The sequence below is a fragment of the Sebastes umbrosus genome, chromosome 24 (genome assembly GCF_015220745.1).
Source record: "Sebastes umbrosus isolate fSebUmb1 chromosome 24, fSebUmb1.pri, whole genome shotgun sequence".
Taxonomy (NCBI): Eukaryota; Metazoa; Chordata; class Actinopteri; order Perciformes; family Sebastidae; genus Sebastes; species Sebastes umbrosus.
The window spans coordinates 759888-773492 of record NC_051292.1 but is presented as its reverse complement, the minus strand read 5'-3'; the positions used below and the strand labels follow the sequence as shown (position 1 = coordinate 773492).

General features: G+C 36.9%; 2 protein-coding genes across 2 annotated transcripts in view; one reads left to right on the top strand and one right to left on the bottom strand.

The window, feature by feature from the left end:
* Positions 1–574: 574 nt before the first annotated feature.
* The window catches only part of LOC119483661 (H(+)/Cl(-) exchange transporter 4), a 46621-nt gene continuing 33590 nt past the window's right edge, over positions 575–13605 (top strand). Inside the window, exons 1-2 of the mRNA XM_037762015.1 lie at positions 575–733; positions 861–960. Of these exons, the coding sequence (XP_037617943.1) occupies positions 608–733; positions 861–960 (226 nt within the window). The 5' untranslated portion in view covers positions 575–607. The remainder of the gene's footprint in view (positions 734–860; positions 961–13605) is intronic.
* Positions 6679–13605, bottom strand: LOC119483657 (bifunctional epoxide hydrolase 2-like). The gene is made up of 18 exons (XM_037762011.1): positions 13390–13605; positions 12486–12564; positions 12052–12214; positions 11661–11851; positions 11408–11530; positions 11063–11134; positions 10728–10823; positions 10561–10639; positions 10108–10142; positions 9816–9842; positions 9545–9630; positions 9324–9435; positions 8775–8849; positions 8638–8680; positions 8461–8563; positions 7504–7573; positions 6957–7037; positions 6679–6847 (listed from the first exon to the last, which is right to left on the bottom strand). The coding sequence occupies exons 1-18, from the start codon at positions 13578–13580 to the stop codon at positions 6701–6703; spliced, it is 1773 nt and encodes a 590-aa protein (XP_037617939.1). The 5' UTR covers positions 13581–13605; the 3' UTR covers positions 6679–6700.

Genomic DNA, 13605 nt, shown 5'->3' with positions numbered 1-13605 from the left:
AACTATGGTAACTCAGCTAGAGGTGAAGATGCTAACTCAGCTAGAGGAGGGATGGTAACTCAGCTAGAGGAGAGGATGGTAACTCAGCTAGAGGAGGGATGGTAACTCAGCTAGAGGAGAGGATGGTAACTCAGCTAGAGGAGGGATGGTAACTCAGCTAGAGGAGAGGATGCTAACTCAGCTAGAGGAGAGGATGGTAACTTAACTCCAAAGATATTCAGTTTAATATGATATAAACAGGCTGGAAACGCCATTTAAACATTATTTTAATGATTAATCGAATATCAAAATAGTTGCATGTTGTATTCTTCTTTATCTGTCTGGAAATTATCCTGCAACAATTTCTGCAAAACATAAGAAAACAACAATAACAAACAGCCAAATCTTCCAGTTTCTTCAATGGTGGAGAGGTGGACTGATTAGACTGATGGAGAAATCACATCCAACATGCTTTCCCTCTTTAGAGAGGTGGAAGAGTGAAGGGAAATCTATATTTCAGAGTTAAGTTAGAGGCTGACATCATTTGATTACAGTAAACAGGGTTGTACTGATGTTCAGATGTTCGCTCTCTCTACCAGGAGTCACCAGCGCCACGCCCACAGAGGAGATGAACGGAGCTGGAAACTTGATGGACTTCCTGGACGAGCCTTTTCCTGACGTGGGCACGTATGAAGACTTCCACACCATCGACTGGCTGAGGGAGAAATCCAGAGACACGGACCGCCACCGCAAGGTCTGGGCAGCACATTAAAACTTCACTATGTTTAAAAAGCTCTCTTTTGTCTCTGTATTTGGCCTGTGATTCTTACAAAATCTTCTCAGCTAGGCAATGCAAACTCTCCGTGTTGTTTGTCTACCAGATCACCAGTAAGAGTAAAGAGTCCATGTGGGAGTTGATCAAGAGCCTGCTGGACGCCTGGTCGGGATGGGTGGTGATGCTGCTCATCGGACTCCTCTCAGGTCAGTCAGGAGCAGCTGATCCCACTCAAAAGACACCTGAAATATGTCTTTATTGTTCTGTTGTTGTTGAAGCTGTCGATTCAAGTCAGCGGTAGCGTTGCACGGTACACCGATACTAGAAAGGTATGGCGATACCCTGCCATTAAAAACGGTACGACACCCCGTTTTATTAGTACCGTTACTTTAAGAATGACAATGTCTTAATACGAGCCGTGAGTTGCGTCGATGTGTGCAGCGGTCGGCTTTAGAGGACGCCATCAGGACTGGGATCCCGCGGGAGCAGGCGGTTACAAAATAAACTGTGGTGATAACCAGAAGGATGGAGTCAACAAATTACGATTAAAGCAGGTGATGAACCACAGTCCTGCTCTGAGCTGGTGACTCTATCAGCAGAACTCCCTTTAAAAAAACAAGGAAATAACAGCGCGGCTCAGATTACTGATCAAATGTACCGATAAAATATATTCACCGTCTCTACTGAATCTGTCCAAGCATCTCCTGTAATAATCAGATCTATTGATAACCCTAAACAGCTGTAGTTAGACACAATCATTATAATTAAAATCATAACCACACTGCCCTCCTGTGGACAAAGTGCGTAAGTACATCTCTTTCTCTTTTATTTTGTAGGATGTAACCGGAAATAATAGCCTATATGTAATTCCTCTAACTTGATATTAATGTCGTTGTAGTTACCGACCGTGTCCACTGGAGGGCGTTAAAACTCCTTTTCTAAATGATATTATTTAGATTTACCTGAGGCTGTAGCTAGTTTACCTTTACATTTAAATATTACTGATATTACATAAAGTAAACAATCAGAGCTAATATTAGAAGATAGCAGGCTCAGCTAAACCCGACGATCATCTTCTCTCAGTCCATCGACTCTATCGATTAGCGTTTGTGTTTTCAGTCTGTTGAGTCTTCAGGGCCGCCGTAGTACGTCACAATTAGTTTACATTATGAGCAGAAGCTAACGAAGCTAAAGCTACTTTCCTCCTAAATGAATGTTCTCTCACTTTTGGTTAGTAGGAGAAGAAAGTTTAACTGCACTACAGTGAAGTCAGAGTAAATCTTATCGTAATTCTGTCAGCGAAGCATTCAAACTGAAATAAAACGACAATCACTTCTTTTATAAGTTTTATTTTGTAGGATGTAACCGGAAACTGGGCTTATTGCATGTCAGCCGAACTTCCGGTTACAAGCCAATTTTATAAGTAAAAAATATGACTTTTTATAATTTTATAAGTAAAAAATATATGACTTTTTATAATTTTATAAGTAAAAAATATGACTTTTTATAATGTTATTAGTAAAAAAAATATGACTTTAAATCAATTTATAAGTAAAAAATATGACTTTTGATCACTTTGTAAGTAAAAAATATGACTGGATAATTTTATAAGTAGAAAATATGACTTTAGATCACTTTATAGGTAAAAAAATATGACTTTAGATAATTTTATAAGTAGAAAATATGACTTTAGATCACTTTATAGGTAAAAAAAATATGACTTTAGATAATTTTATAAGTAGAAAATATGATTTTTTATAATTTTATAAGTAAAAAATATGACTTTATAATTTTATTAGTAAAAGATATATGACTTTAAATCAATTTATAAGTAAAAAATATGACTTAATATAATTTTATAAGTAAAAAATACGACTTTAAATCATTTTATAAGTAAAAGAATATGACTATATAATTTTGTAAGTAAAAAATATGACTATAAAATTTTATATGTAAAAAATATGACTTTGGATAATTTTATAAGTAGAAAATATGACTTTAGATCACTTTATAGGTACAAAATATGACTTTAAATCATTTTATGAGTAAAAATATGACTTTATATCACTTTATAAGTAAAAAAATATGACTAAATCATTTTTTAAGTAAAAAATATAACTATAAAATTTTATATGTAAAAAATATGACTTTAGATCACTTTTATAGGTAAAAGAAAATGACTAGACCATTTTATAAGTAGAAAATATGACTTTAGATCACTTCATAAGTAAAGAAATATGACTTTACATAATTTTATAGGTAGAAAATATGACTTAAGATAATTTTATAAGTAAAAAATATGACTTTGGATAATTTTATAAGTAGAAAATATGACTTTAGATCACTTTATAGGTACAAAATATGACTTTAGATAATTTTATAAGTAGAAAATATGACTTTAGATCACTTTATAGGTACAAAATATGACTTTAGATAATTTTATAAGTAGAAAATATGACTTTAGATCACTTTATAGGTACAAAATATGACTTTAGATAATTTTATAAGTAGAAAATATGACTTTAGATCACTTTATAAGTAAATAAATATGACTTTACATAATTTTATAGGTAGAAAATGTGACTTAAGATAATTTTATAAGTGAAGAATATGACTTTGGATCATTTTTTAAGTAAAAAATATGACTATATCATTTTATAAGTAAAAAATATGACTTTAAATAATGTTTTAAGTAAGAAATATGACTTAAGATCATTGTATAGGTAAACTACAAGACTTCTGATCATCATTCAAAATAAAACTTATAAAAGATATAATTAAAATCATAACCACACTGCCCTCCTGTGGACAAAGTGCGTAACTACATCGCTTTCTCTTTTATTTTGTAGGATGTAACCGGAAGTAATAGCCTATATGTAATTCCTCTAACTTGATATTAATGCAGTTGTAGTTACCGACCGTGTCCACTGGAGGGCGTTAAAACTCCTTTTCTAAATGATATTATTTAGATTTACCTGAGGCTGTAGCTAGTTTACCTTTACATTTAATATTACTGATATTACATAAAGTAAATAATCAGAGCTAATATTAGAAGATAGCAGGCTCAGCTAAACCCGACGATCATCTTCTCTCAGTCCATCGACTCTATCGATTAGCGTTTGTGTTTTCAGTCTGTTGAGTCTTCAGGGCCGCCGTAGTACGTCACAATTAGTTTACATTATGAGCAGAAGCTAACGAAGCTAAAGCTACTTTCCTCCTAAATGAATGTTCTCTCACTTTTGGTTAGTAGGAGAAGAAAGTTTAACTGCACTACAGTGAAGTCAGAGTAAATCTTATCGTAATTCTGTCAGCGAAGCATTCAAACTGAAATAAAACGACAATCACGTCTTTTATAAGTTTTATTTTGTAGGATGTAACCGGAAACTGGGCTTATTGCATGTCAGCCGAACTTCCGGTTACAAGCCAATTTTATAAGTAGAAAATGACTTTTTATAATTTTATAAGTACAAAATATGACTTTTTATAATGTTATTAGTAAAAGATATATGACTTAAGATCATTTTATAAGTAAAATATATGACTTTAAATAATTTTATAAACCGTTTTTGATCCCAAATCACAGCATGTCTTTTTCTCTGGTGTTCCTCAAGCTCTAGGTGTCTTAATGTGGTATTTTGGAGGGATTATTGATCATTTTTATCAATTCTCCAGTGGTAAAGAATTGTTAAATTTAGCACAGAATCTGTGTAACAAATGGTATCAACCCCAAAATTGCTGCAACAACGTATGAGACATAATAGAGCATGGGGATGGACATCGTATACTTCTATTATTATGTTCTTAGCCCTTATACACCAGAACATCTTGACACACAGTGCTGAGCTGCATCTTAAATTAATCTTCAGGTTCCCAGCTTTCAGATGATGTACACCACTACTATGTGACATCTACTGCTGACCTGCTATCTCCCCCTAAAGACCCTGTACCTCCTTAAGAAAGACTAAAACGGCTCTACTGTGGGTCTCAGAGGGTTAAATTTGACAGGATTAAATTCACCCATAAATGCCTAAACAACCAGAATGCTCAGAGGCTCAGTGAGCTGTGAAAACATCTGTGTGTCTGTGGAGAACCAGTTCAGGAACAAGTTGGAAAAGAAGAAGAAAAACTTGATCAAATCTTTAGTTTTTAAAGAACTAAATTAGACTTTTACTTCTGTGGGATTCTAAAAACTGTTCAAATAAAAACTGGCGATCAGTCTTTGGTCGCTGTGTATACGTCTGTTTAAATGTGTGTCTGTGTGTTCCAGATAGAGAGGATTTATGAACACATCATGCCGGCCTGGAAGAAACTGTTTGAGGAGAAAAAACTGTGAAAACTGCTTTATGTTCAGTTCCCATCTCGACCACAGGAGGGCGACATCGTTCTCCTGATTTCAAGAAGAAGGTTACGTGATTAAGAGAAAAAGACATATTTTTTTAATAATAATTCAAGAAAAAGTTTGCGTATATATAGGAAAATAAATGTTTGGATTGGGTGGATTAGTTGCTAATGTTAAACTTTATTTCCAGAATAATTCAACTGGGTATTAGTGCTACTGTTGAGAAAAAATGTAAAAGTAATGATTCTGAGAAAAGGTCATATTACAAGAAAAAGTCGTAATATTTTACATAAATTAATTTGACAAGAAAAGGATAAAGTCATGATTTAACAAGATAATCTCTGTATATATTGTGACTTTTTTCTCAAAATATTTAGACTGTATTGTAGAAATCCTAAATATCCACATCTTTGTCCTTTTTAGGATTTTATTTTATATGTTCCTCTGTAATTTTTGCATGTATTTGTAATTGCTGCATATTTAATCAAATTGTTTTCAGCCAAAGATAAATGCTGCCTGCTAAACTTTGAACTAAAGAAGCTATAGTTCATAATTAAACAACTTCTTGGTTTCATTTATTTCAGTTTTAATTATCATTTTATCATCTCACTGTTCCTTTTCTTATTATTTCATTATTATAAAAAAAAAAGAAGTTTAACAACTTTTTATTGTCAATCTTTACTTTACAAATAAAGTTATTGGGAGCGGTCGTACAATCTTTTGTCTTACATTGTCTTCTGTTTGGGTTTTCTGAAAAAAAAATGTCTTCATTGTTAAAAATCCAGAAACAACAACGAGCTCCTTCGCTGCAATTAGATACCTGATTTATTGATTATTGTTTTCTTTAAAATAAATGTTAGAAAATAGTGAAAATGTTCATCATAATTCAAAGAGGAAATCTTCAAATGTGTTATTTTGTCTGACCAACAGACCGTCTCCATCTTGGGTTTTGGCTGTTTTGAGGCCAACAGGAGGTTAGCATCTCCCTGGTTCCCTCCACAAAAAGCCAATGGGATTTTTATCAATGGATTTTGGATTATTGCAGAAAATGATCTCTGTGGCAAACACACGTTTATGATACTTACACGTTTTGTTCATTAAGATAATCTCCACAAATGGACACCACTTTTATGATTCTTGAAGTGTGAATGCAATCACCAGAAGTTAAAAGCTAACGTTAGGCAATAAACCAACTACACCACGGTCACATGAGCGTGAGTAAACACAACGAGGCTGTAAAGGAGGACGAGTTGGCGTTAGTAGTCTCATTTAGACACTTGTTAGTAACCGCCTTTTTAAAGACACGTAAAGGCTTCAAAACTCACAAGTGGGGTATTTTATATCGTAGAACAAAATGTTTAAATCTCTTCAGCTTGTGTTAACCACAGAACTTATTTCAGGCATCTAACTAAAAACCCATTCAATGAACCCATCGACTTTGAGACGTGGGAACAGGAAATGCCTCATTCCTGTAGCTCTCTATTAATTGACTAATATAATAATTCATTCATTGTTTCAGTTTTTGACAAAAGTTTTTAATTTTGCTCAAATCAGACACAAAAGCTCTTTAATTTATCATTTATTCTTCTGACTTCATCCTCCCGCCTTCACAGTTTGGGTGCCACGGCAACGCCTCCGGCCTTCGTCAGTGTTTCTTTGAGCCACGATATCAGGATGCCGTTTGTCTCGGCTGGCCTTTCCATCTGAGTCCAGTGTCCACACTCCTCAATGTGTCCTCTGCTCAGGTTCGGGATCTGCAGTCCATAAACAGAGACGTCAGATTCATTTCCAGTACATCTACCATCACTACTGTCTTCAGGAAGGACTGATTGATAATCATGCTGCTGTTTTTGTTTTTCTCACCAGGTCCTCCATCCCCTTGGAGAAGGCCGGCAGCAGCACCTGGTCTTTACCTGTCGTCACCATCAGAGCAGGCATCAGCAGCTAACACACACACACACACACACACACACACAAAGTCAACCTTAAAAGCTTACATCATTTATGTGGATTAATCCGCCGCTGAAAATAGTCTGCTAAATAGATTTCTGCTAAATTCACCAAAAGTTAGTATTAGATAACGCCTCATTTACATATTTAAACATAACATTTGAGAAAACTTGTAATACATAATGTCAGTAATCAACTGGGGAAGTTTCATGGTGATATCTATTAGTTAAATGTTTTATCTTATTCACCTGTAGTGTCTATACAATCTATATCTTTAAAGGCCGTTTTCTCAAAGTGAGTTTTTCTCTCATACTTTGAGCCAGAAATCTTACACTTACATCCACCAAACTTTCCAGTTTCATTCCTGTCTATATTCTGAAGGTTTTTACTGAATATTTTCCCAGGATGTGTATAAACCAGGTTTTAGTGTACATGTAGCTTTTTGTGCTCTGTAACGAACCTTTCCGGTGGGACGAGAGCACATCCACCTCCAGTTCAAATCCCCGTTTCGATACCAATTCAACGGCCTCCTGTGAAACGAACCAAAGATGATTATTGACTCACTGGAGAGTAATTCTCATTCTCATAATGATACAATTCCTTGTCGTTTTTTGCACAAAAACACCCAAAATGTTGACTACATCGGTCAAAATCCGGCTGCACCTAATGATTATTGTCTTTTTTTGATTATTTTGGTGGAAATAGAAGGTGACATAAGATAAGTTACATAATTTAGATATAATATTAACAGAAGCTGTACGTTGGATTTGGCCACCCGTGAAGATGATCGGCTCTGTATACTATATAAATATAAACGGCTCATTCTAAGGTAACGAAAACACACGATTGGTATTTTCAGGTGATTATACAATAGATAGATCCCCTGATCAGAATCAGAAATACAGTTGCTCTTGTAAGAAAATAGAAATAAAGGAGTATGTAGCATGTAAATTATATATATATATATATATAATGCTACAATATAAACACAATATATTTAAAGAAATATAAGTAAGTACTAAAATAAAAATAAGAAAATGAGAATATTAAGAAATATGTACAAATATTTGCATGAAAACTTGCAAAATACATAAATAACCAGAGTGCAAATAAGTAAATAAAGAATGCTGAGAAGTGGGATCTATTAAATGTTAAATGCCAAAATGGTAAAATAAGAATTAAATAATAATATTTTGTGAAAAGTATAGTTTAAAGGCAATAATGACAGTATTGCACAAACAGTCAGTATCTGTTATCCATCACGGTGAATCTATCTTGGTAATCAATAAGAAAACCAATGCATGAACTCAGAGCTAAGGTTTTAGACCAACTTAAACATTTTCACACCTGGAAGCTTAAAATGTTAGTGAGAGGGTTGAGTTTTGGTGTGAATGAAATAGTGTGTTAGGTGTGCGACCTGAAGCCTCGCTCTTTGTACTGGCTGACGTAGTACTGCAGGTCGGCCTCCGTCAGCATGCAGCTGCGGGGAATCTGCTCCGGCAGACCCACAAAAAGACCACCTGTGACACCACACAGACAGCACAGGTCAGTGGTCACTTTACTCTCAAAAGTGCCTTTAAGACGTGATATTCACCTCGAGCACAGACTCCTGCAGTGCTGATAGCAGGACGCCTCTCCTGAGAGAAAAACATGGATTTATTAGTCTGTTTTCTACCGCTACGCGCTGGATATCATGTGTGTGTGTGTGTGTGTGTGTGTGTGTGTCCTCACCGCTTCAGCACTGCTGAAAAAGAAAATCTTGAACGTCCTCTCCAAGTCTTTCTCCAGCTCGGCCTCTGCTACGCCCTGCAACACACACACACACACACACACACACACGTTTACAGTTTGTATTATGCTTTATTGTCACGTGCACAGAGAAACAAGAAATACTTGAAGGAGTGGTTCACTTATGTGTTTATTTAAAGCACACAAGTAAAAGTACTTATCCCACACTGTGAGGATACTTCACTAAAAGTACTGCATTCAAAACCATCAAGTGAAAGTACTAATACCACACTGTGAGGATACTCCACTACAAGTAAAAGTACTGCATCCAGAACCTTACTACAGTGAAAATCAACACATCTGGAGATACATGTTTTTCGCTGGACAGGAAGAGTATATAAAACTGTAATCTGTAAAAATGTACTGCAGTAAACAGTTCAGTACTTAACTCTGAGATGTAGTGGAGTATGAGAGTAAATGAGTATGAAGCTGCACCTGAAAGATCACCTGTATAAGCATGTTAGCGTGTAAGCATGCTGCAGGCAGACTTACAGGTTTTTGGAAGTAGAGCTGGTAATCAAATATGGGAACAGCCTTCAGTTTCTCTGCTGGACTTACAGAAGGATCCGCACGGAACAGAGGAGTGTTCAGAGACGCCACAGCCCTTCACACACAACAACAAACACGTTGTACTACACCTATAAAGTATCTGAGTACCACTGAATATCTCTGTGTGTGTGTGTGTGTGTGTGTGTGTGTGTGTGTGTGTTCACCTGACTCTCTCAGGGTAATACTGAGCCATGGTCCACACCAGAGCACCGCCCCAGTCGTGACCCACCAGGGTGACCTGTGGCATCGACTGCAACATGGACAACAAATAAAGTGAGAAAACCATCTGCATCTGCAATCTGAAGTTTGTTGTCAAATTGCAATGAACTACATAGAAACGTACATACATTATTATATATTACATTATTAAATAATGCCAATGTTTCATCATTTAATCTAACATGAATTACTGTGTGTTGTATGTTATTTACTCACCATTTTGTCCATAAATGTGATTAAATCCTGGAGAAAAACATGTTTTATGGCATTTAATATTATTCTATGTAAACATAATTAAATAGTACATGTCTTACTGCAAATTAAGTTGCATGACTGTAACAATAACAAACATTGGTAGCAAGTCAGCTTAAATATAATTCAAACTGTCTTCATGATGGTATGCCTTTGGGAGATGGTTTGTTATCCTTGATGAGGATGTAAAGTGTAGGGAGCACAATCATCCTCAACACCTAATGTCTGTTTCTTTAAATATCTGAGTAGTTTTTACCTTGCAAAGCTGCTCCTGAGAATATTCCTCTATGTCTGTGAGTGGAAACACAACCGTTAAAGTATGAATTTACTGTTTCATTCTTCCATGAAAAACACGTGTTAAAATGCAGCAGGGGAAGAAGTATTCAGATCCTTTACTTCAGTAAAAGTACTGATACCACACAAGTTAAAGTCTTGCATTCAAAACCTTACTTAAGTAAAAGTAGTATTATTATTATAATCCCAGTTTATTCTCAACACTTTGACTTAATCTTGAAATGGTATTTTGACTTTATTCTTGACATTTCAACTTAACTCTCGAAATGCTAAATAAATAAATAAAATCCTCCTCCTCTCGTTTATGCCTGGCCCTATAATACTCTTCCGTATTCCTTTGAGTATGTACCCAATGTAGTTTATCTCTTGATTATTTCTAAATAATTATTACGGTGCTCTTTGTTTGGTAGCTCACCTGGGGGTGCTGTGGACTCTCCGTATCCCTTCATGTCCAGAGCCAACACCCTGAATCCTGCTGCTGCCACGGCTGGGATCTTCCAGAGACAGAGAGGAGGACGTTCATCTTAAAAATAACTGTGAGCATGAATGTAGTATTTGTCTTTAGCAGTGTTGGGATGTTACCTGGTACCTCCAGGAGTACCAGCTCTCAGGGAAGCCGTGACACAGCACAACTGGTGGACCTGAGCCCATTTCAACATAATGAGTCCTCACACCAGGCTGACACACACACACACACACGCACACACACACACACACACACACACACACACACACACACACACACACACACACACACACACACACACACACACGCACACACACACGCACACGCACACACACACACACAAAGAGGAATTATTATTACTAATGTCTCAAGAAAATCCCATTTAAACTGTGTGTTACTTCCATGATTTCCTAAAGAGATATCAGGTGTTGACACTGATGCAGATTATTACCCTGATGGTGACGTATCCATGAGACACTTCATCAGGTCTGCAGGATGCTGGAGGACTCTCTGCTCCAACAGCCTGAAACACATATTCACGTTTGGATGTTACCTTGCTAATGTTAGCCCAACAGCTGTCTGAGGATTTAGGTAACAACATGACCTTTCCTCCAGCACCAGCTGATGTTTAGTTCATATTCTTTTCCTGCATCACCACAATGTTAGCTTTATTTTTATATTTTATAAATTACATTCAAGGCTGCATTTATTCATCATTTTGGATGCAATGTTTTTTATTTGTTTTTGTTTGTATCCAACGTCCAGAAGTAAAAGATAAAACTGTTCTGGTCCACACCTGAACTCCAGTAAAGTTGGCCAGTTTGTTCAGAGCGTCATCCAGATTTTCCACCAAGATGGCCTTCATTCCCGCTCCCTCTGCTGCCTTCACACCTTCCTCATCTGCATCCAACCACAGAGCCTGAAAGGAGACGGACATGCTGGACATACTGTTCTGATTGGAGTTTACCTCTAGTCTAATTCAACATCCAAGTTCAACAGTATTCTCCCATCATGCAACACTGTGGGGACAGTACGATATACAGTCCTACCTGTTGTGATGTCACTCCCAGGTGCTGCAGAGCGGAGCTGAACATGGCAGGCTCTGGGACCATGTGACCTGAGCGGCAGGACTGGAGGACCAGGTCAAAGTGGCCGCCCAGCAGAGAGAGGAGGCGGGCTGGACCGTCTCCAGCCACGCCGTCATCTAGCCAGTGATTGGCCAGAACAGCTGTCAGTAGCCCTGATGGGACGGGAGGAAAAAGCCTTGTATTTACATTATCTATAGATTTATGAAGAATCATGTAAAAGGTTTTGATGCAAACAATTAAAAGGAAAACTTCAGCTTTCGTAAGTCTGCTAAAAGATTTAGTTAGAGGCCCACGGGCCGCTTCCACTGCTCTATGTGTTTTGTGTACAGATTCAGTGATTGCACGTGTGTACCACTGTGACGCAGGCTGGCAGCGGTCTTCAGCACGGCTGGTTGGACGTCCATCATCACCGCTCTGAGCTCCTCCAGCAGGCCTCTCACTGACCAATCAGACGGCAGGGTCACACCCTTGACCTCGGCCTCCTTCACACACTCTGCCCCGAAGGCTGGGATCATCTACACACACACACACACACACACACACACACACACACACACACACACACACACACACACACACACACACACACACACACACACACACACACACAAACACACACACACACACACACACACACACACACAGATAAACACAGATTCAAGGATGAAGGAGGCAGTAAAGGGGCCCAGGAAAGGTTTCATATTCAGCCACCATCAGTGACAGAAACAAGTGAAGTGAAGCAGTAAATCAAAAGTAGATTATTTTATAGCTCATGACATGACCCACCTGAGAAAGGGTCATCTGACCTCTCTCTGCCCGGCTCATGGCGCCGTCCTTCTGGGACGCCACGCCGGACAGAAAACCACTGAAAAGCACAGAGAGACATGATTAAAGACATTTAAACATGAATACGTCTGTAATACGAGTCTACATGGTGACATTAAAGGGAAGTTAAACATAAACGAACAAACCCTAGTCTCATAGGGTGTCACTAGGCTGACCGGATCCAGACAAACCAAATGTGGGACAATGTGGGACAATGTGGGACAATGTGGGACATGGGTTGCATATAGTTACCCTCACGAAAAACTAGTATACTTCAAGTTTATTTTATGAAGTATACTTAAGTAAAGTTCAAGTATATATTTCCCAGGTATACTTTATGTAGTAGTTAATACTTCTTGGAACTAAATTGGCCACTTTTTAGTTTATAAAAGTATACTTTTAAGTGTACTTTTAAGTGTACTTTAAGTGTACTTTAAGTGTATGAATAGTAAACTTTGAGTACACAACTAGTTTACAACTAAGTTTTACTTTGTACTGCAACTATACTATAAGTATAATGATAGTTTACTAGTTTTATACTTGTAGCCCACTTTTTAGCTTATGAGTACACTGTAAAATATACTCTCAGTAAACTATTAATTTACTTTATAGTTTAGTTTTCACTTAAAGTACACATAAAAGTATACTTTTATAAATTAAAAAGTGGGTCAATTTAGTCCAAAGAAGTATTAAAGTAGTATACTTAAAGGTATACTAGTATACTTATTACATAAAGTATACTTGGTAAATATATACTTGAAGTTTACTTAAGTATACTTAATAAATAAACTTGAAGTGTACTACTTTTTGGTAAGGTTTTTTTAACAGTGCACAGATGTTGCGTAACAGCCGTCTCTCTCCTTACCCTGGCAGGTTATGCAACTCCTCCAACTTGTGGAAAACGTCATGAGGTCTGGAAGAGACAGCAACTCCCCAGAAGTTGAACAAGATGGCTTTCTTCTCAGCCATCTCCTCTGACCTGAGTGAAAGGATCTTTAATTTGTCTGCCTCTGTCTTCCAACAGGAATGTGTTTCCTCTGCTTCTGGTGCTGACATGTGTGAGAGGAAGCTTTAACCTCTG

Coding starts and splice junctions, on each gene's coding strand:
- LOC119483657 (XM_037762011.1), bottom strand. CDS start 13,580: ATGTCAGCACCAGAAGCAGAGGAAACACATTCCTGTTGGAAGACAGAG. Junction 11,852..12,051: donor TGCCAGCCTGCGTCACAGTG/GTACACACGTGC, acceptor CCGTCCCATCAG/GGCTACTGACAGCTGTTCTG. Junction 8,681..8,774: donor TTTTCAGCAGTGCTGAAGCG/GTGAGGACACAC, acceptor TTTTTCTCTCAG/GAGAGGCGTCCTGCTATCAG.